At 37.1% G+C, this 23,224-nt stretch overlaps 1 protein-coding gene across 2 annotated transcripts in view; it reads right to left on the bottom strand.

Moving 5' to 3' along the window:
- The window catches only part of FAB1A (1-phosphatidylinositol-3-phosphate 5-kinase FAB1A), a 28,028-nt gene extending 5,788 nt beyond the window's left edge, over nucleotides 1-22,240 (bottom strand). The window contains exons 1-8 of one of the 2 annotated variants that reach the window (XM_088208204.1): nucleotides 22,082-22,240; nucleotides 21,499-21,738; nucleotides 20,421-21,120; nucleotides 19,454-20,185; nucleotides 18,628-18,781; nucleotides 18,115-18,459; nucleotides 16,721-17,611; nucleotides 16,266-16,597 (exon numbers count right to left, since the gene is read on the bottom strand). In XM_088208204.1, the coding sequence (XP_088064330.1) occupies nucleotides 16,266-16,597; nucleotides 16,721-17,611; nucleotides 18,115-18,459; nucleotides 18,628-18,781; nucleotides 19,454-20,185; nucleotides 20,421-21,034 (3,068 nt within the window). In that variant the 5' untranslated portion in view covers nucleotides 21,035-21,120; nucleotides 21,499-21,738; nucleotides 22,082-22,240. Of the gene's footprint in view, nucleotides 1-16,265; nucleotides 16,598-16,720; nucleotides 17,612-18,114; nucleotides 18,460-18,627; nucleotides 18,782-19,453; nucleotides 20,189-20,420; nucleotides 21,121-21,498; nucleotides 21,739-22,081 lie in introns of both variants that reach the window. The other variant, XM_088208203.1, reaches the window with a different exon arrangement.
- Between the last annotated feature and the right edge of the window lie 984 nt (nucleotides 22,241-23,224).

The following is a 23,224-nucleotide window of genomic DNA, read 5'->3' on the forward strand; positions in this document are numbered from 1 at the left end:
GTGATAAATGCTGGAAGTTGCATTGTACCCTTAGTGAGAAGAAAAACTTGAAAATAGAGACACATCATGGAAATTTGGTGATTAATGAGGAATCATCCTCTGTTCCTACACCCATCGAAAATGCTCCCTTCAGTCCAACTCAGATGGAGGCTCTCTTGCAAATGTTTTCACAGAAGAGTCTTCTTGGTAATGCTTCCGATGCTCAAAGAGGTAATTTCTTACTTAGTTTATCTGCCTATCCACAAAAAGACAAGTGTGGATTGTTGATTTAGGGGTATCCGATCATATGACTGGAAATATTTCACTCCTTCGTCAAGACAATGAATGTAAGGAAGTATCCTCCATTAAGATTGCTAATGGAACAAATTTTATGGTGGCAAGAGTTGGTTCAGCCTATATATCACCGTGTTTGATACTACATTCCGTCCTCTATGTGACCAATTTGGATTACAATCTGTTATCTGTAAGCAAATTGTGTAAAGACTTGAATTGTGTAGTTAAATTTGACAACGATTTCTGTATTTTTCAGAAATTGGTATCAGGGAAGATGATTGGCAGTGCTAGGAAGGAATTAGGACTATACCTTCTGCCAGTCACAACTTCTCTTTCAAATGGACAAACTTCGAGTGCAGTATGTGCTAATTCAGTTTCTGTAGGATGTTCTAATATTAACCACTCTATTATGTTATGGCATTATAGATTAGAATACCCAAACTTTATGTACTTGAAACAACTATTTTCAGCTTTATTCAGAAATAAAAATCCGAGTTCATTTCAGTGTGAAGTATATCAGTTTTCTAAACATACTCGCAATTCATATCTCATTGTTACATATAAACCTTCAAAACCTTTTGCATTAATCCATAGTAATGTATGGAGACCAACACGGGTAAAAAATATTATTGGTACAAAATGGTTTGTCTCCTTCATTGATGATCACATTAGAATAACCTGAGTCTTCCTTATAAAAAAAATCTGAAGTTGGCCAAATCTTTCAGAAATTCAATATTATGATTCAAACCCAATTTCAGACAACAATACAAGTGTTGAAAACTGACAATGCATGTGAATACTTTGAGTCCAACCTGGAAAAATACCTCACTGATCAAGGCATTGTCCATCAAAGTTCTTGTGTGTACACCCCACAATAAAATGGTGTAGCCAAAAAAAAAATAGATATATTCTTGAAGTGTCTCGATCACTTATGTTTACCACAAATGTTCCTAAATTTCTTTGGGAAAATTTGGAGAGAGGCTATTCTCACTACTACCTACCTGATCAATAGGATGCCCTCCCGTATTCTTAAATTCAGAACACCCTATGATTCCCTTATTTAAGCCTTCCCAAACTCTCACATATTACACACAATCCAATTTAAAGTCTTTGGCTGCTCTGGTTATGTACTCATTCATACCCATCTCAGGGAAAAACTAGACCCAAAAGCCCTTAAATGTATTTTTGTTGGCTATTCCTCTAATCAGAAAGGTTACAAATGTTTTTATCCAACTACCCGTCGATTCTATAATACTATGGATGTCACATTTTTTGAAAACCAATCATTTTATCCCACTCTTAATATTCAGGGGGAGAATTTTACTCAAAAATATCAATTGTGGGATGTGAACATCCCTTATATATCTATATATGTAAATATATATACATTCTACACTCTCCTTCAATCTAGATTACATGAATGTTGAGTAATCCTACATTGGATACAAGTTTATTGAACTCCTTTTTTGGTAGTACTCTTGTGAATATGTCTGTTGTTTGTTGACAGGTTGGGATGTATAGTAGTGACACATTCTGACTTTCAATTTTCTCTCTGATGAAGTGTTGGTCGATCTCGACATATTTAATTCCTTCATGGTGCACAGGATTCTTGACCATGCTAATAGTCGATTGATTGTCACACCAAATTTTCATAGTAGCAGGAGCAAAAAATCTTAATTCTAGTAATATTTGTTTCAGCCACACTCCTTCACATATTCCATGAACAAGTGAGCTTAACTCAGCTTCAGCACTATTTCTTGATATAACAAATTGTTTCTTGCTATGCCAAATGACTAAATTACCCCACACATATGAGCAATAACCGAATGTGGATCGCCTATCAGTTACAGATCCTGCCCAATATTTATCAGTAAAGATCTCAATTTCTCTAGTCATTGTCTTCTGAAAAAATAATCTCTGTCCAGGTGTCATATTTAGGTATTTCAAAATTCATTAGACAGCACTCATATGCTCCTCAGTAGGTTGAGACATGAACTGACTCACAGTGCTTACTACAAAGCAGATGTCAAGTCTTGTGTGAGCCAAGTAGATAAGCTTACCTACAAGTCTCTGATACATTTCTTTATCAACAGGTGTATCATTTCTAAAACTAAGTTTAGCATTTGACTCCATAGAAGTTTCTGCGGGTTTACAACCAAGCATATCAATCTCGTTCAAAAGATCTAAGGCATATTTCGGCTCAGATATAGAAATTTCTTTCTTGGACCGAACTATTTCCATTCCAAGAAAATATTTGAATATCCCAAAATCTTTAATTTCAAACTCTTTGGGTAAGAAGTCTTTTAGATTTTGAATCTCTTCATTATGATCACCTGTTAAGATAATTCATCAACATATACAATCAGTACAGCTATCTTTCTTGTGATACAGTGCTTGACAAATAATGTGTGATCGGACTGACACTGTTCATATCCCATATGCTTTACTGCCCTGGTGAACCTATCAAACCATGCCCTCGGTGACTATTTGAGTCCATAAAGTGCCTTCTTTAGTTTATATATCTTTTGTGGATTCATTTCAAGTCCAGGTAGAACTTTCATATACACCTCTTCTTTTAGATCACCATCGAGAAAAGCATTTTTCACATCTAATTGATAAAGAGGCCAATCAAGACTAAAGACTAATGAGAATAATACCCGGATAGTATTATGCTTGACAACTTGAGCAAATTCTTGATAATCAATTCCATATGACTGAGTGAAACCTTTAACAACAAGTCGTGTTTTATACCGATTCACACTACCATTAGGATTGTATCTAATGGTGAAAATCTACTTGCATCCTACTGGAGTTTTTCCTGAAAGCAAATCAGTTAACTTCTATGTCCCATTCTTTTCAAGTACTGTAATTTCTTCTTGGATAGCAGTATTCCACTCAAGAATTTTGAGAGATTCATGAATCGTTCTTAGTTCTGAGGGGCTACGATCAAACTTACTCATAAGAGCATGAAACTTTGAAAACAGTTTGTCATATGAGACATAATCCTATATGGAATGCATTGTGTAAGAACGAATACCTTTTCATAAAGCAATAGGCAATTCAATATCAGTAGTTGAGCCAGAGATTTTATTACTTGTGGTATTCTGGGTGCTTGATCCAGGAGTTGATTCATGACAGTGCATAGTTGGTTCAGATATTTTACCACCACCTTGAGTCTTGTTCCTCCTAGTATAGACACGTAACTTACTCACTGCAGGTAATATGCTATCCGTTTCTATGACAAGTTCAGGCTCTTTGGTAGTTTCAAGGACGGGTTCTTTTTCTAATGTAGGTTCTTTTCTTGATGTAGGTTCTTTTTCTGATGTTGTCAATGGAATATATAGTGGAGTGTGGCTAAAAAAAATATTACTAAAACTAAGATTTTCTACTCCTACTACTATAAGAATTTGGTGTAACAATCAATCGACTATTAGTATGGACAAGAATCCTGTGCACCATGATAGAACTAAACATTTCGAGATCGATCGACACTTCATCAAAGAGAAAATTGAAAATCAAGATGTGTCACTACTATACATCCCAACCAGTCAACAAATAACAGACATACTCACAAAAGCACTACCAAAAAGGGAGTTCAATAATCTTGTATTCAATCTAGGATTACACAACATTTATGTAACCTAAATTGAGGGGGAGTATACAATGTATATATATTTACATATATAGATATATAAGAGGTAACTTAGTCTTTTCCATTTTTTTCTTTTTTTTGGTTGTTATGATAGCTGGGTATGCCCTCCACTTTAACAACCAATTTTTCTCTTCTTCCACTTACTTGTTAGAATATTTTGTAATCTCTTTTATCAATGTTGGTGCCTATATAATAGCACTACTTGTGTCCGAGAAAATTAAGGAAAATAGTGAAAGGAATTCTCCTCTTCACTTTGTTCAAATTCTTCTTCCTTCATTTCTTCACCCAATTCCAAACAATCCAGTTATGAAACCCATTTTGAAAGCCCTACCATCGCGAAGTTGTCAATCCTATTGCAACCAAACTAGCAATAAGTCTATGAACAAAAGTATAGAGAGAAATACACTCAACAACCTTCTTAGCTGAATAGAACCAGAAAAGATTATGGTCGACAGATACGTGTCTTCCTTGCAAAGCTAACACTATTTACCAAATAAATCCATCCTTCTTCCAAATTTCAGTCATCAAGATCACCTCTCACATAGCTTCTTAAGCAAATAAAGAAGCCTTTAATAGGACCCTCTCTTTCGAAATGGATTTCCAAGGGAAGAATCTGGTAGTTTTTCTATTGTCTTGCTTGCCACCATAAAAGATCCAAAAGTTTATAAAGAAATGTCTTATGAGCCAAACAATGGAAAAACCATATCTTTTGAAAAAGTATACCAAAAGAAGCAGAAGGCTTGTAATTTTGATAAATAATTAATTATTTATATATGTACTTATTTTATAAACTGCATGAGACTAAGTCTAGATTAAGATAAAAGTAGTTACTTATCTATGGATCAGAAGAAAACTTCAAGAAAATTACTACCTTCTCCTTTCATGTAATAAATACAAATCGTTGTTTCTAGATAAATCATATATTAAAAATTTCTATCAAAAGCTGACTACTTCTTTTTACTCAAGACCATCGGGTTCTCTCTTAAAGAGCCCATATATTTAGATAAAATTAGGTAAAGGAAATGAAAACAAAAACAGCATTTTTTCTACTGATTTCTATCATAACCTTTATCAAGTAGGAATCCTAACAATTTGGTATCACTGCCAGATGTTATGGGTGATCTACACTTGATGTTTGAATTCTTCATGAAAACTTACCAGGAAGATTGTGAACAGAATTGGATGATGTTTGAAATTCTGGCCAGCCAACTTAAGGAACTGTCTAATTCGAACACGTCTGCACACAAAGCACAAGGGAAGGCAGCATACAATTGGAAGATCGGCGGTGTGGCCCACAGCCATCAAATTTTGACAGGATCATCCATTTAACCACACTATATAAAACTAGATTTTCCACTTTTTGATGGATCTTTTGATCCTCTTCCTTGGTCCTTTGGTGTGAGCATTTTACCACCAGTTGATTGTGGAAGAAGAAAAAGTTCTGTTAGCCTCGTTTTACTTGGAAGGAGAAGCAAAATTGTGGTTTAAGTTGGAGAGGGATCAGCTAGCACATACAAGGGAAGAATTTGAACACTTCTATCATCTGCGATTTGATCCCCCCATCCACAGCGACAAATTAGGCAAATTCCGCAAACTTTGCCAACAAGGAACAACGACTGAATATTGAAGGTAGTCTAAATTCCTTTCTGCCTAGGCAACTCCACTTCTGAACAGGAGGTGGAGTTTTTGTCAGTGGCCTCGACAACTGCACAGTTGTTGAAATACAATGTGAAGAAACCAGCGCGACCTCACCATGGCCACAAGCATCGCACGCCTATACAAGCAGCACCTGTGCTGCTCCCTACGAAAACTCCAAAAACTGCCAGAATTTCAGGATCCAGGGCCACAGGCAATTGCATTGGCCTTCTTTGTCTCGCAATCAGTTGTTCGGCGTCTGTCGACGAGAACAAAGGCTTGTGTCGAGACTCTATTTTAATTGTGATGACAGGTTTGAACCAGGTTGCTCTTGCAAGAAACTTTTCTGATTAGGGGTTGAGGACCTCCATTGATTCAAGATGAACTTTTTTGAAGAAACCCTAGAGAAGACAAACCCAGAAACATCCCAGACGACAGAAATCTCCTTACATGCCATGCTAGGGTTTCAGTCTCGTCAAATGATAAAAGTTCAGGGTTTTCTTGATGGTCAACCAATAGCTGTGTTAATTGATTCAAGGAGAACTCACATACTCCTAGATTTTCATCTTGCAACAGAATTAAAGAAACTCTTCCTACGTTACACTTACTTGAAAATTTTGGTGGCTTATGGAGAAAAAATCCCAAGTGTTGGAATTTGTAAATCAATGTCCTTGGAAATGGGCAATACTTTCTTCACTCTCCATTTTATTCTAATTTATCTCAATGGAGTAAATTGGTTGAACACTTTGGCTCCTATTACTTGGGATTTTCAACATATGAAGATGAGTTTTGTACTGCAGAAATCTTGTAAATTTGCAGGGGCTACCTACTTTAACCAATTCACAAAAAATTCAACTAGCTTTTTCCTCCACTCTTACTGGAGGATTGAACTTCAGAATCTAACTGGTTGCTTTTAGACATTTTCTGGAGTCTACAGGACTGCCTCCCCCCTGTGCATTAAACCATCAGGTTATCTTAAGGCCAGATACACCACCGGTGGCAATGAGGCCCTACCTCTATCCCATTTTTAGAAGGATCAAACTGAAAGCAATGTGACACATCCTCCAGCAAGGTTTAATCTAACCCAGCCAATCTTCTTTCTCATCTCTTGTTTTGTTAGTTTGGAAGGTTGATAACACTTGGAGATTTTGTGTGGATTACCATGCTCTTAATGCTCAAGTAGTTAATGATAAATTTCTAGTGCTGGTCATTGAAGAATTGTTGGAAGAACTTCATGGCTCATCTTTCTTCTCCAAGCTAGACCTATGATTTGGGTATCACTAAATCTGAATGGCTGCCTAAGACATTAGAAAAACAACATTCAGGACTCATTATGCCTAAGACAGGACACTAATGTTTGTTCTACTTTTCAGTTTTTGTGAATCATGCTTTTTAAAAATACTTCAGGAAATCTTTCCTCATCTTTTACGATGATATTTTGATCTACAGTAACTCTTGGGTTGAACATTTGCAATATTTTCATAATGTGTTTGCTACTTTACAACAATACTTATTGTTTCTTAAACAATCAAAGTGCATCATGACTCAAGCTTCCGTGGTTCACGTGGACCATATGTGATATTTCATCAAGGAGTGACCGTAGATAATGAAAAATTATGGCTATGCAAAAATGGCTTCTTCCTTCCACCATGAAAATCTTGCATGGATTTTAGAGGCTCACCGAATATTATCAAAAGTTTGTTCAAAATTATGGCATTATTGCTGGCCCTGTTAACTAACATGCTTAACTAACATGTTTGGACCAATGCAAGTCGCCAGGCTTTTGAAACTCTCAAGGTTGCTATGATCATCACACTTGTTCTGGATCTCCCAAATTTTCCTCAACCTTTTTTCATCAAGTGTGATGCTTCTAATCTTAGTATTGGAATAGTCTTGCAACAAAACATGTGTCCTATTGTCTTCTTCAGTTGTCCTTTGGGTGCTAGACATGTTTTTTAAAAAAAAAAATAAAGGTGTGAAGTGTATTGATATAGGCGCCAAGGGGGCGCCGCCCATGTACAAAAAGTGAGAATTTACAAATCAGTAAGAATATCTACAATGGAACCAAAATCTTCCAACCGATCAAAGTTGTGTCCTAGAATAATAGAACCAAAAAGATGTAACAATTTGTCCTTGATGTTAGCAAAATTTACCTCAAGACCCCAAAAACTTAATTGTTTCTTTCTTTCCAGAAAATCCAGAAGATAGTTAGTGGGATTAGCCTGTAATACTTGTTTTTAGCAGTAAGACCCTCCCAAGCAAGGAGCTCTGCCTTCACAGATCCAACAATAACCCAATGAATACCCATAAGGCTGAAAATCTCAGTCCAAAGTCCATATGTGATAGGACAGCATAATAGAAGGTGTCTGCATGTTGCCAGACTAGATTTGCATAAAGAGTATCTATTTTCCAAGTGAAAACCTCTCCTCATAAGATTGTCTATTATCAAAATCCGTTCTTTGCAGCTTCCCAAACAAAAAAAGAAATTCTAGGTGGGGCTTGAGACTTCCAGATCATTTTATTGAGGAAAGCAGTTTGATTTTCAGTTGACAAACCCTCCAGATGTAAAGAGATGTGACAGAAAAATTACCTTTCTTGTTCAATTTCCAGTTAAGTCTGTCATCATTGTTACTCAGTTAGATAGTGGCAAGAATCAGGGTTAATTCCATGTATTCCTCCAATTCCCAATCTTGTAGGTTTCGGTTAACAACCACATTCCCAGTTAAAGAGTTGTTGTCCTCAAATGCGTTCTAACCAGCATATATTTATCCCTTACTATAGCAAGAATTACGGAAAAGCGGGATCAAACATTGATGTTCCCGTGCCACACATCCTGCCAGAACCGAGCTTTATTACCTTTGCCAATGACCCAAGTAGAGCAGTTCTGAATAAAGTGATTGTATTGCATAAAGCTTTTCCATAGACTCATTACCATAAGAGCTGCTTTCCAACTTGGTCAGATCATGTATACCATTGTTAAACCACTTGCATTCAATGATATTTTTTCACAGGCATCTATTATCATTCCAGAATTTCCAAACCTATTTGCCTTGAAGAGCTTTGTTGAGTGCCAAGAGAGACCTATGGCACAGTCCGCCCACATCTTTAGGCCGTTTAACTTCTTCCCAACTGACCAAATGGAATTTACGGTTATTGCCATTATTTCCCCAAAGGACATGACATTAAATAGCTTCCAGCTTTTTGGCCACTTCAGCTGGAATGGTGCGCACCGAGAGGTAATAAATGGGAAGATTGAAAAGAGTGTTTCTAATGAGTGTTAACCTGCCACCCTTGGAGAGAAATTTCCTTTCCTAGTATGCCAATTTGTTTTGGAAAATGTCAATTATTGGCTCCCAACATCTGCTGTCTTTGTGTTTAGCGCTAAGGGGGATGCCCAAGTATTTGATGGGCAATTTAGTAGCTTTGCATCCCATAACTATGGCAAATGAAAGTTCAGGACATCAAGACCAAATTCCACTAATTCAAATTTATCATAATTGATTATTAGGCCCGAGACTGCTTGGAAGCAAAGGAGAATGCATCTCAAATTTAGAAGTGAGTTGTTGTCCCGTTGACAAAAGAATAGAGTGTTGTCGGCAAAGAAGAGGTGTGAAATTTCCATTTGTTTGTCATTGTTACCCACAATGGTTCCTTTCATCAACTGAAGACCTCTAGTTCCTTCCACCAATTTGTTTAAAGCTTCCATGATAATAATAAAGAGTAAAGGAGAGAGGAGAGCACCTTGTCTCAAACCCTAGAAACATTAAAGGAAGCAGGACCTCCATTAATTAAGACGGTAAAACTAGTAGAGGAGATGCAGGCGTGAATCCAACCAATCTCTCAAGCATGTAATCTTGAAATTCTAGGATACACAGTCAAAAGTTTTCTCCATATCAAGTTTACAAAGAATACCTTGGTTTTTTTTTCCTTGATCCCTCATCCACAATTTCGTTTGCCATAAGAATGACATCTGTGATGTGCTTCCCATGAACAACGACTTGTTGATTCTCCCCGATGATTGAGCTGATGACTTTTGATAAGCGATTAGCCAACACTTTGGAAAGAATTTTATAAGCACTCCCAATAAGGCTGATTGGCCTGAAATCACTAATTTGCTTAGTGTTCTTTTTCTTGGGGACTAAAACCAGGAAGGTAAAATTAATTGATTTCACGAATGAGGAGTTTTTGGGGATATGATTGAAGAATTCAAGAAAATCCTGCTTTACCACCCTCCAGTATTCCTGGAGGAATTTTAAATTAACGCAGTCGGGCTCCGGGGCCCTATCACCATCACAAGCACGGAGGCTGTCATATATCTGCCTCACTGAAATCTGCCTCCAGCTGTGTTTTAGTAATTTCATCAATTCTTGAGAATTGCAGCTTATCTAGCTTTGGTCTAAGGCAAAAATCTTCAGTGTGCAAGTTCTGGAAGTATGATCTAATGGCGTCTCTCATGACAACATTCCCTCAAATCTGTTATTGTCAACAAGGAGCTCTTGCACATAGGTGCTTCTTCTTTGGTGGTTGGCCAAGCAATAAAAGTATTTTATGTTTTTATCACCATCTTTGAGTCATTTCTCTCTAACTTTTTGCTTGCAGGAGATGGCTTCCATATTCAATTTATTAGCCAGTTTAATCTTTAAAAGCTTCCTTTTCTCCGTCATCATTATAGATACCCAAAATTCCTTCAGCACTATCCATGAGTTCGATTTCCATCATGATGCCTCTGATTTCTAGCTCTTCTGCCCTGCCGACATCATTAGAGATACCCGAAATTCTTTTTCTCCTGAGTGCTAGACTTGTTGGATTACCTACTTATGAAAAAGAATTGATTGGTTTAGTCAAGACAAAGAGATCATATGTTCAGGGAATCAATTTTAATTTCAGATTGATTGGTTTAGTCAAGACAAAGAGATCATATGTTCAGGGACAACAATCTGAAATTAAAATTGATCATTAAAGCTTTAAATTTCTTTTGAGCAACGAATTCTGAGTTCTTTTCGAGAACACTTGATTAATAAGTTCGGGCTTTGATTTCGTAGTGGAGTATCAAGCCGGATGTGGCAATGAGTCAGATGCTACTTGCCATCTTTTTCCATTCCTTGGATTATTTTGAGGGATCTTCGCGATGAAATCAAAAATTCTACTTCAACAATTTGCTGATAAATTCTTCAAGGGAAGTTAAAAATAAGAATTAGGTTGTTCATGATGGTTTAATTTTCTGCAAAGGTTGGATCTTCATCAATCATGATTCCTAGTTTTGGGATTCAATTTGACTTCTATTCATAATTAGTTCTACAAAGGTTATCAAAAGACACTCCACTGAATTCAATTGACTTTTTGGGTAGGGTATGAAATCACATATTCAAGACTTTGTGTGTTCTTTCTCCACTTGTCAAACATAACAAGGCAATCAACTGGTCTCCTACAACCACTATCAATCCCTCACCAGGCATGGTCGAGTATTTCATTAGATTTTGTTGAAGGACTACCAACTTCTTAAGGCAAGAATGTTCTATTGGTAGTTGTTGATTGCTTTTCAAAATACACCCATCTGGTGGCCCATTTGGTCCTTTATCACATCCATATACTGCAATTACAGTGGCTCATCTTTTTCTTAAATCATATTTTTAAATCGAATGGGTTACCATACTCCATCGTAAGTAATCTGGATGTGGCTTTCACAAGTATTACCTGGAAGAAACTCTTCCGCATTAGCGGCACCAAACTCTCATTTGGTTCAGCCTATCATCCACAATCAGAGGGGCAATTGAAGAGGGGCAAATGAAGTTGGTGGGTCGGAGAATCGAAATGTACCTCTTGTCATCCTACTGAATGGGTCAAACGGCTTGCTTGGGCAAATATGCTTACAATACAGGGTTTCATTCTTCTTAAAGCTACTTCTTTTGAAGTTGTCTACAACCATCCAACACCTAAACTCCTATCTTACTGTCCCGTCTTATCTTAAGGTTGAAATTGGACTGCAAACTTAAAACACTTGATGAGATGTTGATCAATCTCTGCAATAAGCTTCTGCATGATCAGCACCATATTAAACAATATTATGATTCTCATCAGCGGGAAATGACTTGTCAAGGAGTTCTGGCTCCTTTAAAACTCCAGCCCTATCACAGGATTGGGCCACAAGCATCCACAAAAGTTGGCTTCTCGCTTTTATTGTCTTTTTCAAGTGCTCAACGCACTGGCCACATTGCTTACAAGTTGGATCTACCAGCCGCTGCCAACCTCTGTTCGGTTTTTCATGTTTCATCTCTCAAAAAACTTAAAGTCAGCAAACATGTGAAGTCCTTTTTTCCATGGATCCAGCAGGGTGTCCCTCTTCCTTCTCCAGCAGCTCAATTAGATTCACGAGTGTGCGATGGACAGCACGAAGACCTTATTCATTGGGAGGACCTTTCTCTTGCAGACACCTCTTGGGAACTTGTTCATCAGTTTGCCCTTCAAGCTCAAATTTTTTTTTGGGGGAGGGGGGTGGAGAACTGCTATGAGCTATAACAGTGGAAAATAAATCCTTTGAGAAAGTTTACGGAAGTAAGAAAGAGCAGATGGCTTGTAATTCTTAAAAATAATTAACTACTTATACGTGTACTTATTTTATATACTAACTATGTAAGTTATATGTAACAATAAGTTTATATTAAGAGAAAAGATAGTTACTAAATTCTGGATAAGAAAAAAACTTCCGGAAAATTACTACCTTCTCCTTTCATGAAATCATTGTCTCTGGACAGATCATGAATGAAAAATTTCTATCAAAAGTTGAGTATGAGAGTAGATCTGTAAGTCAATCTATCAGTAGGGACCCTAACAAGGTGAAGGTGGATGGAACTAATTTTGTAATAGATGAGCAATGAAACGTTTCTTTGAAAACTGTCCTTCGAGAATGCTGCTTGGAGATCTAATTCGATGGTATTTCTTTTCCTTCTCTGGCTATGGCAGACTGAGTGGATGGAGAGAACTTTTTGTGAAGAAGAAGTCTATGAAGCCTTAATAAGCTGCAAAAAAGACTTTCTTGAAGACTTTTTCCTCAATGGAAATCTTTTCACAACACGAATTCCACCTTTTTACTCTGATTCCAAAAGAAGAGGAAGCTCAAACACTAAATATTTTTTACCCATCAGCCTTGTGGGCAGTGTTTACAAGGTCCTAGATAAGGTGCTAGCTAGGAGGAAATATAAGCTGATCGGAAGTCTCATTGGGAACTATCAGCATGCCTTTTTGAAGAGTCGCCAAATTATGGAGGCTCCTTTTGAAGGGAATGAGGTGGCAAACACCTTTTAAGGAATTGTGAAAAAGGCCTATTTTGCAAGTTGAACATGAAGAAGGCCCATGATCACATGTTCTGAAGCTTTCTCCTTTATATACTGAAAAGGCTGGGATTTGAGGAAAGATAGTGCAATGGATCAGCACTGCGTCTCCTCTTCTTCCGAGAGGTTATGGTGATCGACAGGCCATCGAGCTTCTTCTCTGCATCCAAAGGATTGAGACAGAGTGACCCACCATCTCCTTTTATTTTCATTGCGGTTATAGAAACCTCAGCACAATGATTTCCAAGACTAAGGAGATAAATCTTTTTCAATGGTCTGGTTAAGGGTGACCCGAGTACAAAATTATAGTCCCTCCAACATTTATTTGCTAATGAAAACCTCTTATTCTACATCCCTAAGAGGGAGTCTCCATTGTACATCAAGTGTATCTTGCTTTTCCTTAGAGCGGTCTCTGGTTGGAATATCAATTTATTGAAATCTGAACTGGTTTTTACCAGGAATAGTGTGGATGTTTCTAATTTGGCGCATATCCTGGGGAAAAAATTATTTATTTTCCCATCAGGTATTTGGGTCTACATCTAGATGATAGTTTTAAGGATCTTTCTATTTGGTATTTTATCGTCTCTAGCTCTAGAGAAAATTGATTGATTATAAAAGGAGTGTTTTGTCCAAAAGGAGTAGACTGACTCTTACCAAAAGCACTCTATCTGACCTCCTATATCTACCTTATGTTCCTGTCCCTTATTTCAGCCAAAACATTGGAATCTATTCAAAGCTACTCTCCATTGGGTGATTCGAACTATCAAAGATGCCTTCATGTGGTGCTTGGGATTCAGTAACTAGAACTCATGAGGATGGAGACCTTGAACTGTAGTCCCTATCCATCTCTAAAAAGGCATTACTGTCTAAATGGTTTAGAGTTTCATGAGGAACAGGGACAGCCTTAAGCAGAAGGTCCTCAAAGCTAAGTTTGGAATCTATTGCCACTTTCTATGGTGTAATTCGGACAATCAAAAACACTTTTATTTGGTGGCTTGGAATTTGGTCATGATACCTCCAAGGATGGGGGCTTAGTTTGTGGTTCCTATCTAACTTTAACAATGAACTGCTATCTAAATGGCTTTAAAGGTTCATGAGGAACAGCGGCTGCCTCTGGCAAAAGTCCTCAAAGCTAAGAGTCTTGAGGAGACTGAGTGATTAATTAGAGCTAGCTGGGAGTGTCAGAATTTATTAGAGCTAGTTAGGACACTTTCTTCTCTTGTGCACTTTAAAGAGGGTTCAGGTCTTTGTGTTGGATTCTGGAAAGAATTTCTGTGGCAATTCTACATTTTGCCACCAATTCCTGAACATATTGGACATTACTTGGAACAAAGAAGCAAGAGTGTTTGATTGCTAATCGGCGAGTTCTAACCAGGTAGTGTGGAGTACGGACTGATCTCAATATCAATGATTGAGAAATGAATAGTCTCCTCCTTCGCCTTGAATCATCTGTTTTATTCCTTGATGAGGGTGACCAGTCAGCCGAGTCCATGAACAAGAGTGCAATCTTCCGCATGAGCTCTTTTTATCACAATTTAAAGGGCAGGGACACTGAGCCTACCAGGTTTCCTTAGATAAAGATTTGGAAGAAGAAGCCAATTCCTAGAATCACTCTTTTTTTGTGGGAGATGGTTCAGGGCAGAATTCTCAAACTGATAATCTTACGAGAAAGGGGGAAATTCTTGGTGAACGGGTGTTATTACACCGAGTGCCAGCGGAAATGCCACATCATTCGCTGCTTTGCTGCCTTTTGGCACATCTCCAAGGAACAGAGCTCTGCGTCTACTTCGCTTGAATTGGGTGATTAGCATTGTTGTGGCTAATGAACTTAGGGTCTGGCAATGCATCAGGGTAGAGAAAAAGAGAAAAAGAAAATATTAGGTATAATCTCCCCTTCTATTCTTTGCTTATGGAAAGAAAGAAATATAAGTGCTTTTGACAGGACTTGCTCCTCTTTGGCAAGATTACAGACAATTGGCTCCATACTTTTGGTTTTTTATTGAAAGGCATCATTTTCATTCTGGGGATCTCGGAGATGTTGATATTTGAGCACCTTTCAATTTTGTACATGGGTTACACTCCCTTGACGTAATGATCTTGGCGTAATGATAAAATCTTCAAACACCACTACTTTCCTCAGTTTTTTGGGATAGAATAACTTTCTTGTCTCCCTTGTGGGCTCAGGCACATGGCTGTTTTAGAGAATTCTTTGTCATTGTCAGAAAGGACTTGTGGCGCCATCCTATTTTCAAATTCTACTATTGCAGCTATGGTGCGTAAAAAATGATTTCACGTTAGAATAGTATTAAGAACAAATAGAAGTACACTCAATTCGCATAAGAAAAATTACCTGCATGCACTCAACAAGTAGGGACATCAATCTAAGCAAAACATGTACACAAGGTGAGCATGGTACTTCTATTCATTTTTTGTGTTCATTTTCTTTATTTCAGCAGCATGTTGGATATATCCGACTAAGCCAACAAGGTCTTCAGGTTGCTCTTTTTGGTCCACTAAAGTGTGACTATACTCACAATACTCTGCTTTCCTCTTTTTACCAACTTGGAGCTTTATGTTCTTTGAGAATCACATGAAGAATGTTTACGTATGTAAGTCATATTAGGTACTACCTATATATCAAGAAGCCCGTAAAGGATGAAAAGATATAACCGCACAAGAAACACATATGGCTCTCACCATCTTTTTATTTGGTTGAAGAACAAGAGATCCTCCTCAAAGAATAAATCTGAATGCAAACATAAAAGCAAAAGAATTACCCAAGAAACCACAATGTGGCCTCTTAAGGACTAAAAATAATAGTTTCCCAAGTCTGATGCAGGTCGAAATTTGTTGTGCCGGAGTAGTTCCCATGGACTTTAGCCCATAAGGTTGCCAAACATGTTACTCTTTCTCATAACTCATGAAGGAAGTATACCAGCCATATGCTCCATAAACTAGAAAATTGTCCTTCTTTGCCATAGGAGTTTCACTCCCTCTCACCATCTCCCCCTGGATGGCTTCTTACTATCTTAATCCTGCTTTCCTCATTGTCACATCTATGTTTATATTTCTACAACTTATCTTACTACCTTGAAACTCAATAGTCAACATCCTACGTGAGTTTATTCCCTCTTTATTCTAGTAAGAGCAAAAGGAAGTGATAATCTTCACCATTAATAGACATTGTCCTACACAGAAAATAGAAATATGCATCACCACATGCTACAGGGATTCACAAACCAATAAGCAAATTAAACAAAAAAAAAGAAAAGAATGATTCATCAATCTATGTCTCAATGAAAAATAACAAGTCCATGTTAAATCCTACTGTAGTAACACTATCCACACCACACAGATTATTTTGATTTAAAAAATACCCATAGAATCGGAGACAATCTCTGTGAAGAGAATGACCACAACTAGCGACTCTGCTTGCAGCCGCATGATTAGAAAAGCTCAACTCCAAAAATTTTCCAAAAGATAAACCCCATGCAGCATCAGACATTACAACTCTTCGGGTGGCTGGAGGAAACCCATTGATTCGAGGACACCGCAGGCACCTATGCCACATCCAAATTTTTCCTTCACGCTCCCCTGGTAACAAGAATTCAAGGAGCTTCTTGACTGATATTGTAAGGCTGCCCTGCCTATGGGTATAACAATGAACATGGGCTTCTGATGGCATCTCACAAGAACGACAGCGATAACTCTGAGATAAAAAAAGGTGAACCTCAATTACAGTCCTAGACGACCATATTTCGTTGGAAGGTAAAAGCTGGAGCAGAATTATGAAACTCAAAAGAGGAAAAAGAAAACAAAATAAAACAAAAACCTGATCAAATAGATGATCTCGTAAAAATCGTCCTAAAGGCTTATCAAAGCTCCCATAGTATTTAATTCGAAATAGATGAGCCCGTTCACAGACAGTTCCTTTCCACACGCAACGGGTTGATAGGGACACCAAAATGCTTTGATGATCTGAAGGTGAGGGAGGAAACTCTTCCTTTGAAGATCCTATCTCCTCTTGTTTGCTATTTTTTTCTTGTTTCATGGATGCAAAGTCCAATTTATCTAAATTATCTGCATTCAATACATTATTTCTGGCAGGGTAACTACAAATTCCATTCCCTGATGCCTCTGAAGTTGTAAAACAATGATTATGCATCAAAGCTTCTCTAGTGTTAGCCACTGTGACCTGATTGAATTCTTTAGGAGTTACTTGATCATCCTTGAAAGAGGCCTGATTTTCCAGAGGTCTGCATAAAATGTTGCCCGAATGAGACAGAGAAATGAAAGGAGCAGTGGGTTCCATTGACTGTTTGAGAGACTCCATGCACATATTCTGGAAGTAAGGACCTTTAGATGGACAGGTTGAACTTGCCTCTCCCATTTTTTGAATAGAATCAACATAAGTAGGTAGTGATCTCTCAGAGATAAGCTCCTTACTCAATTTCTGCGGTTCATTGACAGACTGAGAGCCTAAAGGGTTTCCTGTGGTGGGCACAGTGAAACCAGGTATAGTGGAGATGGACCTCTCAATACTAGATGGTTTATCAGGTAGTGCTACAGTTATTGGGGACTTCAATGGAAGTTCTGGAAGTGAGGCACCTTCATCAGCCAGAAAAGATGTCTCGAGAGCCAAGTGATAAGCTGCGAAAATTCCATATTGCAGCACATGTTTTACCTTCTTCAACTCATCCCCATTGGCTCCCTTGAGCAAAATCTGAAACAAAGTAAACCAACAGATACATCTCAATTTGTTTTTAATCCTGCTTCTTATCAATTATTTTTATATTGCAAGTTACAGCCTCAAAGTTAAAAGGAATTGCTACAGTTCTATAAAAGTAAACCAGCTATATAAAAGTGCAAGCATGATTAAGAAAACTCTGAGCACATTCGGGTACAAGAGTACTGATTTAAAATTGATTTGTTCATGACAAATATGGTTTCTAAACTCCTCCCCTAGTTTCCATTACAGTAACCTCTTCAATTTTCTTAGGCACTGAGTTTATGATTAGGTTCCCACAAAAGTTACGGTTAATTTTAATCTAAGTGCAAACAGACATTATGTTAACTACGACTCTATACCAAAACGTATGTAGACCAATATATTTCCCTACTTGATGCGGTCAATGGAGATGACTTGCAACTTCTTGAAGAATAACAGGATAGACCTATAACTATCACTATGTACAAGAAAATGTGTATATATGGTGCGAGACTTACAGTACAACCCAATGGCTTTGGGCAACCCTCGAAGAACATTAAAGTCTTTGCCAATTTCTTCCCACCCTGCCCTGCACTGCCATGCTGTTCAACAAATTTCTCCACATGAAACAGATCACAATACCCCAGTTTTGGTGATGTGAGATGATCAATTGAAGGAACTATTTGCGCACCAGTGCAACGGGCTATACGCTCAAGAAGAGGCCTTTTAATGTTCAAGACAAGTGATATGTCTTTTGCAAGAAGGTATTCTTGAGCATATCGTGATACCGATTTTTCCACAAGCAGAATGTTGGGGTGGTGGGCGTCAATTTTGGCAACTGCCATCTTCAAATGATCCATTTCCTGGAAAAATAGCATAAGGCTTAAAAAGAAAGGTAATAGGTCTAAATGCTTGGAGGTGACATATATTCAATGACATTTCTTGGGCCTGATTACACATCACAACCTTCAGCATGCGACTTTTGATTACAAATTCAAATAAAAAGACAAAGGAAACTGAGAAAAATAAACCTGCTGCAACAAAGTGTCAAAACTTGACAAGAGGTTAGAGACACGCTGATACTCCAAAGCTCCCCCAATGATTAGAAAACGTGGTTTATCTACCCTTGATGTCATTCGCCGATGAGCCACATTTTTCTTACATACCACTCCTTTAACCACCGTACTAGAAAAAACAATATCAGAGTCCAATCAGTACAATAGAAATTAGTAGTAAGCAGCAACATACATAAAGCTTGATAAGACCTTTCCAATTCATGTGTAGCTAATAACAATAGCAGCTATTCTTAGTAGCATCAAAAGGAAAAAGAGCATTTCATAAGCTTATACATGAAAGGTCATCATGCAATAGTCCTGGTTTGAGCATTCTGCTAAAAGCAAAATAATTCACACTAGGTACATGAAGATGCCATAAATGCTCATTCCAGAAATATTCACTCTACAAAAGCGTGATAAGCTCACAGTATTAACGGAGAAATATAAGTACTCATTAGAAAAGTGTAGAAACTGTGGCAGAAGTCACAGATAATTAACAGTTAATTATTTCCCTTAACCCAGAATATTGAGGCCAAAAAACTCCTAAATATTCTTTAACTGATTTCAGAACTATATTTCCTAACCCAGAATATTGAGGCAAAAAATAATCCTAAATCTTCTTTAACTGATTTCAGAACTAAGTACTACTGGCTATGACTAAAGCCCAATAATTATAATATGGAAGTCATTTGCTACAAATTTGAATTTATAAACCATTTTAAATCTTAATCATAATTTAGAGGAGCAACCCAATAAAATTAAGAATTATTTACATGTATTTAAGCACTGTTCAGAAAAGTACCTCTCACTGCGACGCCCACAAGCAATACATTTGACCTTGACATATCCTCCTGGATCCATTCCTCCACCTGTGCTTGTATCTGGCTTAAGAAGTGTAGCAGCTTCCCAGGACAAAGATGTAATTATGTCCAACCAGCTCTCTTTTTCATCTCCATCTCCCACCGCCAGGTTTTCAACTTGCAAAAGTTGTGCTACCAAAGCTCTAAAATGCCCTCCCACCACATTCTTCATGGCCTTCCTGTGCTCCTCACTGGACTTATCTCTAGTACGATATTCCCCACTGCCAAAACTGTTTGACGGCCGCAGATATCCCCACTCACCTGTAGCACCATCATCATCATCATCATCAAATAGGACAGCTTCTCTCTCATCCTCTTCATCTTCTGGCTCTGGAGGAAGCCATAGTAGCGCATTGTTCTCAAAATCCACGGGTTCAGCATTTGTACACTCCATATCATATGGAGGAGCTTCACATTCATCACCATTATCATGATCATCCAGTTCTTCTTGTTTCTCAATGTTGTCCACGCCCTGTGCATCAAAATTTTGAGGTAGTGGCGTGCAACTTAAAATCTTTGCCTCAAGATCATTACCATCAGCATGCATTTCATGTGGTCCATAAACATGGTCAATCTCATCAATATTGAGTGAACCATAGTAATCATTGGCCTCAGGGTAATGCCTAGTTCCAGAATCTGAGCTATAAACACCATACTCATCCTCCTCATCATCACTTCTGCCGCCAATGGATAAAAGGAAATAAATTACAAATTAAAGATAAAAAGTGACAATGTTATATAATATGATATTGAGGGATCATGGTTACATCTAACAGTCAAGACAGTTGTCATCCAATTCAAAATTAGAAAAGAACTGAGATAATTATAAATGTGGCACTTTCAAGGTAAACAAAAAAAAAATGCTTCAAGCACTATTCAGAAAAATACATCACAAAAAGGATTAGATACCCATTCATGCAAAAGCGGAATTGGTGAGAAGAATCCAACATAGTTCCACTTTGATGTGTGCTTCTTTGAGATGTTACATTGTCTTGCTCAACCATTGTAGGATCCATTTCAGTAGATTGATTTCGGGTCAGGCTGGAGTTACATGGCACGTGTTGATAAGGCCCAGTTGCATACGGAGTTGAACCAACAGTGCTGCTACTGTTGCAGGTGCAGCTGGACTTGGTGCTGGCCAAGCTTGTAGCAGATGGTGATGGACTGAGACCAGAACTGGGCACACTCGTCCCATTATCAACAGGTGCTATCCCCTGCTCCCATTGCTTGAAACAATAATTACATACCCTGATCCTCTCCCACTCTTCCCGGCTAGTACTTGGTTCATCAGATGGTGCCGGAATGGTGTTTGCAGTACACTTGGAACAAAAAACTCGGCCACAAAGTCGACAATGATGCCTGCGGTTAAAAACTGTAAACTGGGAGTCACACTCGTAACATACCCGACAGCTCTGATCGGGCATCCAGAAATCCCTTGACAAATTTGCTGGCTCAGTTTTCCGAGGGATCCAGGATTTCACTATGTCAACAAGCTCGGATAGTTTGTTGTCAGGGGTGCCCATCGACAACTTTCCCACCCGAGCATGCTCATTATGAAACACTCATTTGCCACTATCACAAGGTTCACTGCAATCCAGTAGTCTAGTTCCTGGGGAGAATCAAATCCACAACAAATCTTAAAAGTTGCAAACCAAACAGAAACGACCACACATCAAACCCTATAAATCCACAGGCGAGTTATCTAAAATCCAAAGACTACTGATTGCTATAAATCCACATGCAAATAATCTAAACAGCCACGTGAAATAAAAATCCAGAAAAACAGAATATAACATATAGTGTAAGAGGAGACGAACAGACAAACAAAATGCATAGTTAAAGCATAGTTTCATGTTTGAGCAACCAACGAGAAATTAAGCACAGAAATAGGATTGAATAAGATTTGAGCAACCAATGCACAATTAAGCATAGAAATAAGATTGAATAAGCAAACAGAAAAAACAAGTTCGAGAAAGAGTATAATCACCGAGAACTTGATATCGTCTTTAACTCCCTACAGTGATGACTGGCACTTTGCCATCTCTTGTGCTTCGACTGAAACCGATCCCAAATTACAATTAAATCCAAATTTCCCAGAATCCAAAATTCCCGCACTCGAATCAACTGGCTGATTCCATAAACCGCAAATTTGTCGAAACCAGACGATATAAAACTGATAAACCCAATAAGGAAGAGCAGCCTTTATCACAGAATTCCCATTGTGACCCTACAAAACAAAGAATTACCGAAAATGAAAACCAAAATTAAGGGAAGATTATATCAAAATCAATAATAGATCTTATTGCAACAGAAATTTTGCTAAAACCCGAATACGATTTCCAGCTTCTGATATAAAAATTGGTAAAAAAATTTCAAAACAGTGAAAACTGAGGAAATAAAAATGAGAAAAGAAAATGGTATTAACAAGTACCCGTAATTTTGTTTCTTCTTTTTACAATTTCTCATGTTTGTTGTAACCGCAAGTAAGAAATAAAGAACTAAAATTGATTAAAGAAAACTGGAGATTGATGCTTATATTTAAATTTAAGTAAGAGAATAGAAAATTCCACCTTCTTCTTCTCTCGACGCTCTTTGGTTTCTGTTCTTTTTGCTCTCAAACTCTGCTTTTCGATGTCTCACGTTCGTTTTCTTGAGACCTGGTTTTTTTCTGTGCACAAAAAAGAAAAAATAATCCCTCTCGTTATTATTACTGGAACTGCATGTGCAGAGATGATATTATTTTCACGAGACAAAAATATAAAAAAGATTAATTATTCCCATTTTCTTATTATAAAAAATTAAATATATAAAGATACGTGTAAGATAATCCAATAATAAATTTTTTATGTACAAATAAATTGAACGATGACATTATTATAAATAATGTTTAGTATTTAAAATATACCATTATATTTTAAAACATTTCTATGAGATTTTAATTTCATTACTATTTTATAAATTATAAAAGTTTTTTAGAAGTACATGCTTATGTATAATTTATTGAAACATTTGGTCATACCTATATTTTAATAAAATTAATATCAATATATTTGATAAAATTATTTGTTTGATGAGAATAAGAAATATTATTGTTTTTGTTTTGAGAGAATAAGAAATAATTTATAATTTTTTTATACTCAATCTAATTATAATGTGACCATCCTAATCGGCTAAACATTGATATATAATATCATAGATATATTTTTTCTAATCTCTTACACATGAACATATATATTATATACATCATAAGAGTTAAATATGATTCAAGATCCTAACATAGAAATATATATTACCTATGCTATAGGATGTAACACCCACAAAAAAAAATAATAATAATAAAATAAAATAAATAAAAATTTGTGTGTAATTAAATAATTAATAAATATAATTTTTTATTAATTTATTTTATTTTATTGTATTTTATATTATTTTATTTTATTTGGGATAAAAAAGAAGTAAAAATTGAATGAAGATAAAATTAGAAACAATTTTGAGAAAAATATGTAAGAATTTCGGTTCTGCTAGTCTTTTTTAGAGAAAAATTAGAAATCAGGGGTTAAAGTGCAATTTAGAGAAGTTATGCTATATAGGACGTCCGATCAGCAGCCCTGACGAACCAGAACACGCCACGTGGCAACGAGTGCTGACGTGGTGCCAGGAGAGAAGCCACAAGGGCGATCCACGTGCATGCGATCGAACGGTTCAGGTCTGTT

This window comes from Carica papaya, chromosome 7 (assembly GCF_054855325.1).
Source record: "Carica papaya isolate Zhongbai chromosome 7, ASM5485532v1, whole genome shotgun sequence".
NCBI classification, from domain to species: Eukaryota; Viridiplantae; Streptophyta; class Magnoliopsida; order Brassicales; family Caricaceae; genus Carica; species Carica papaya.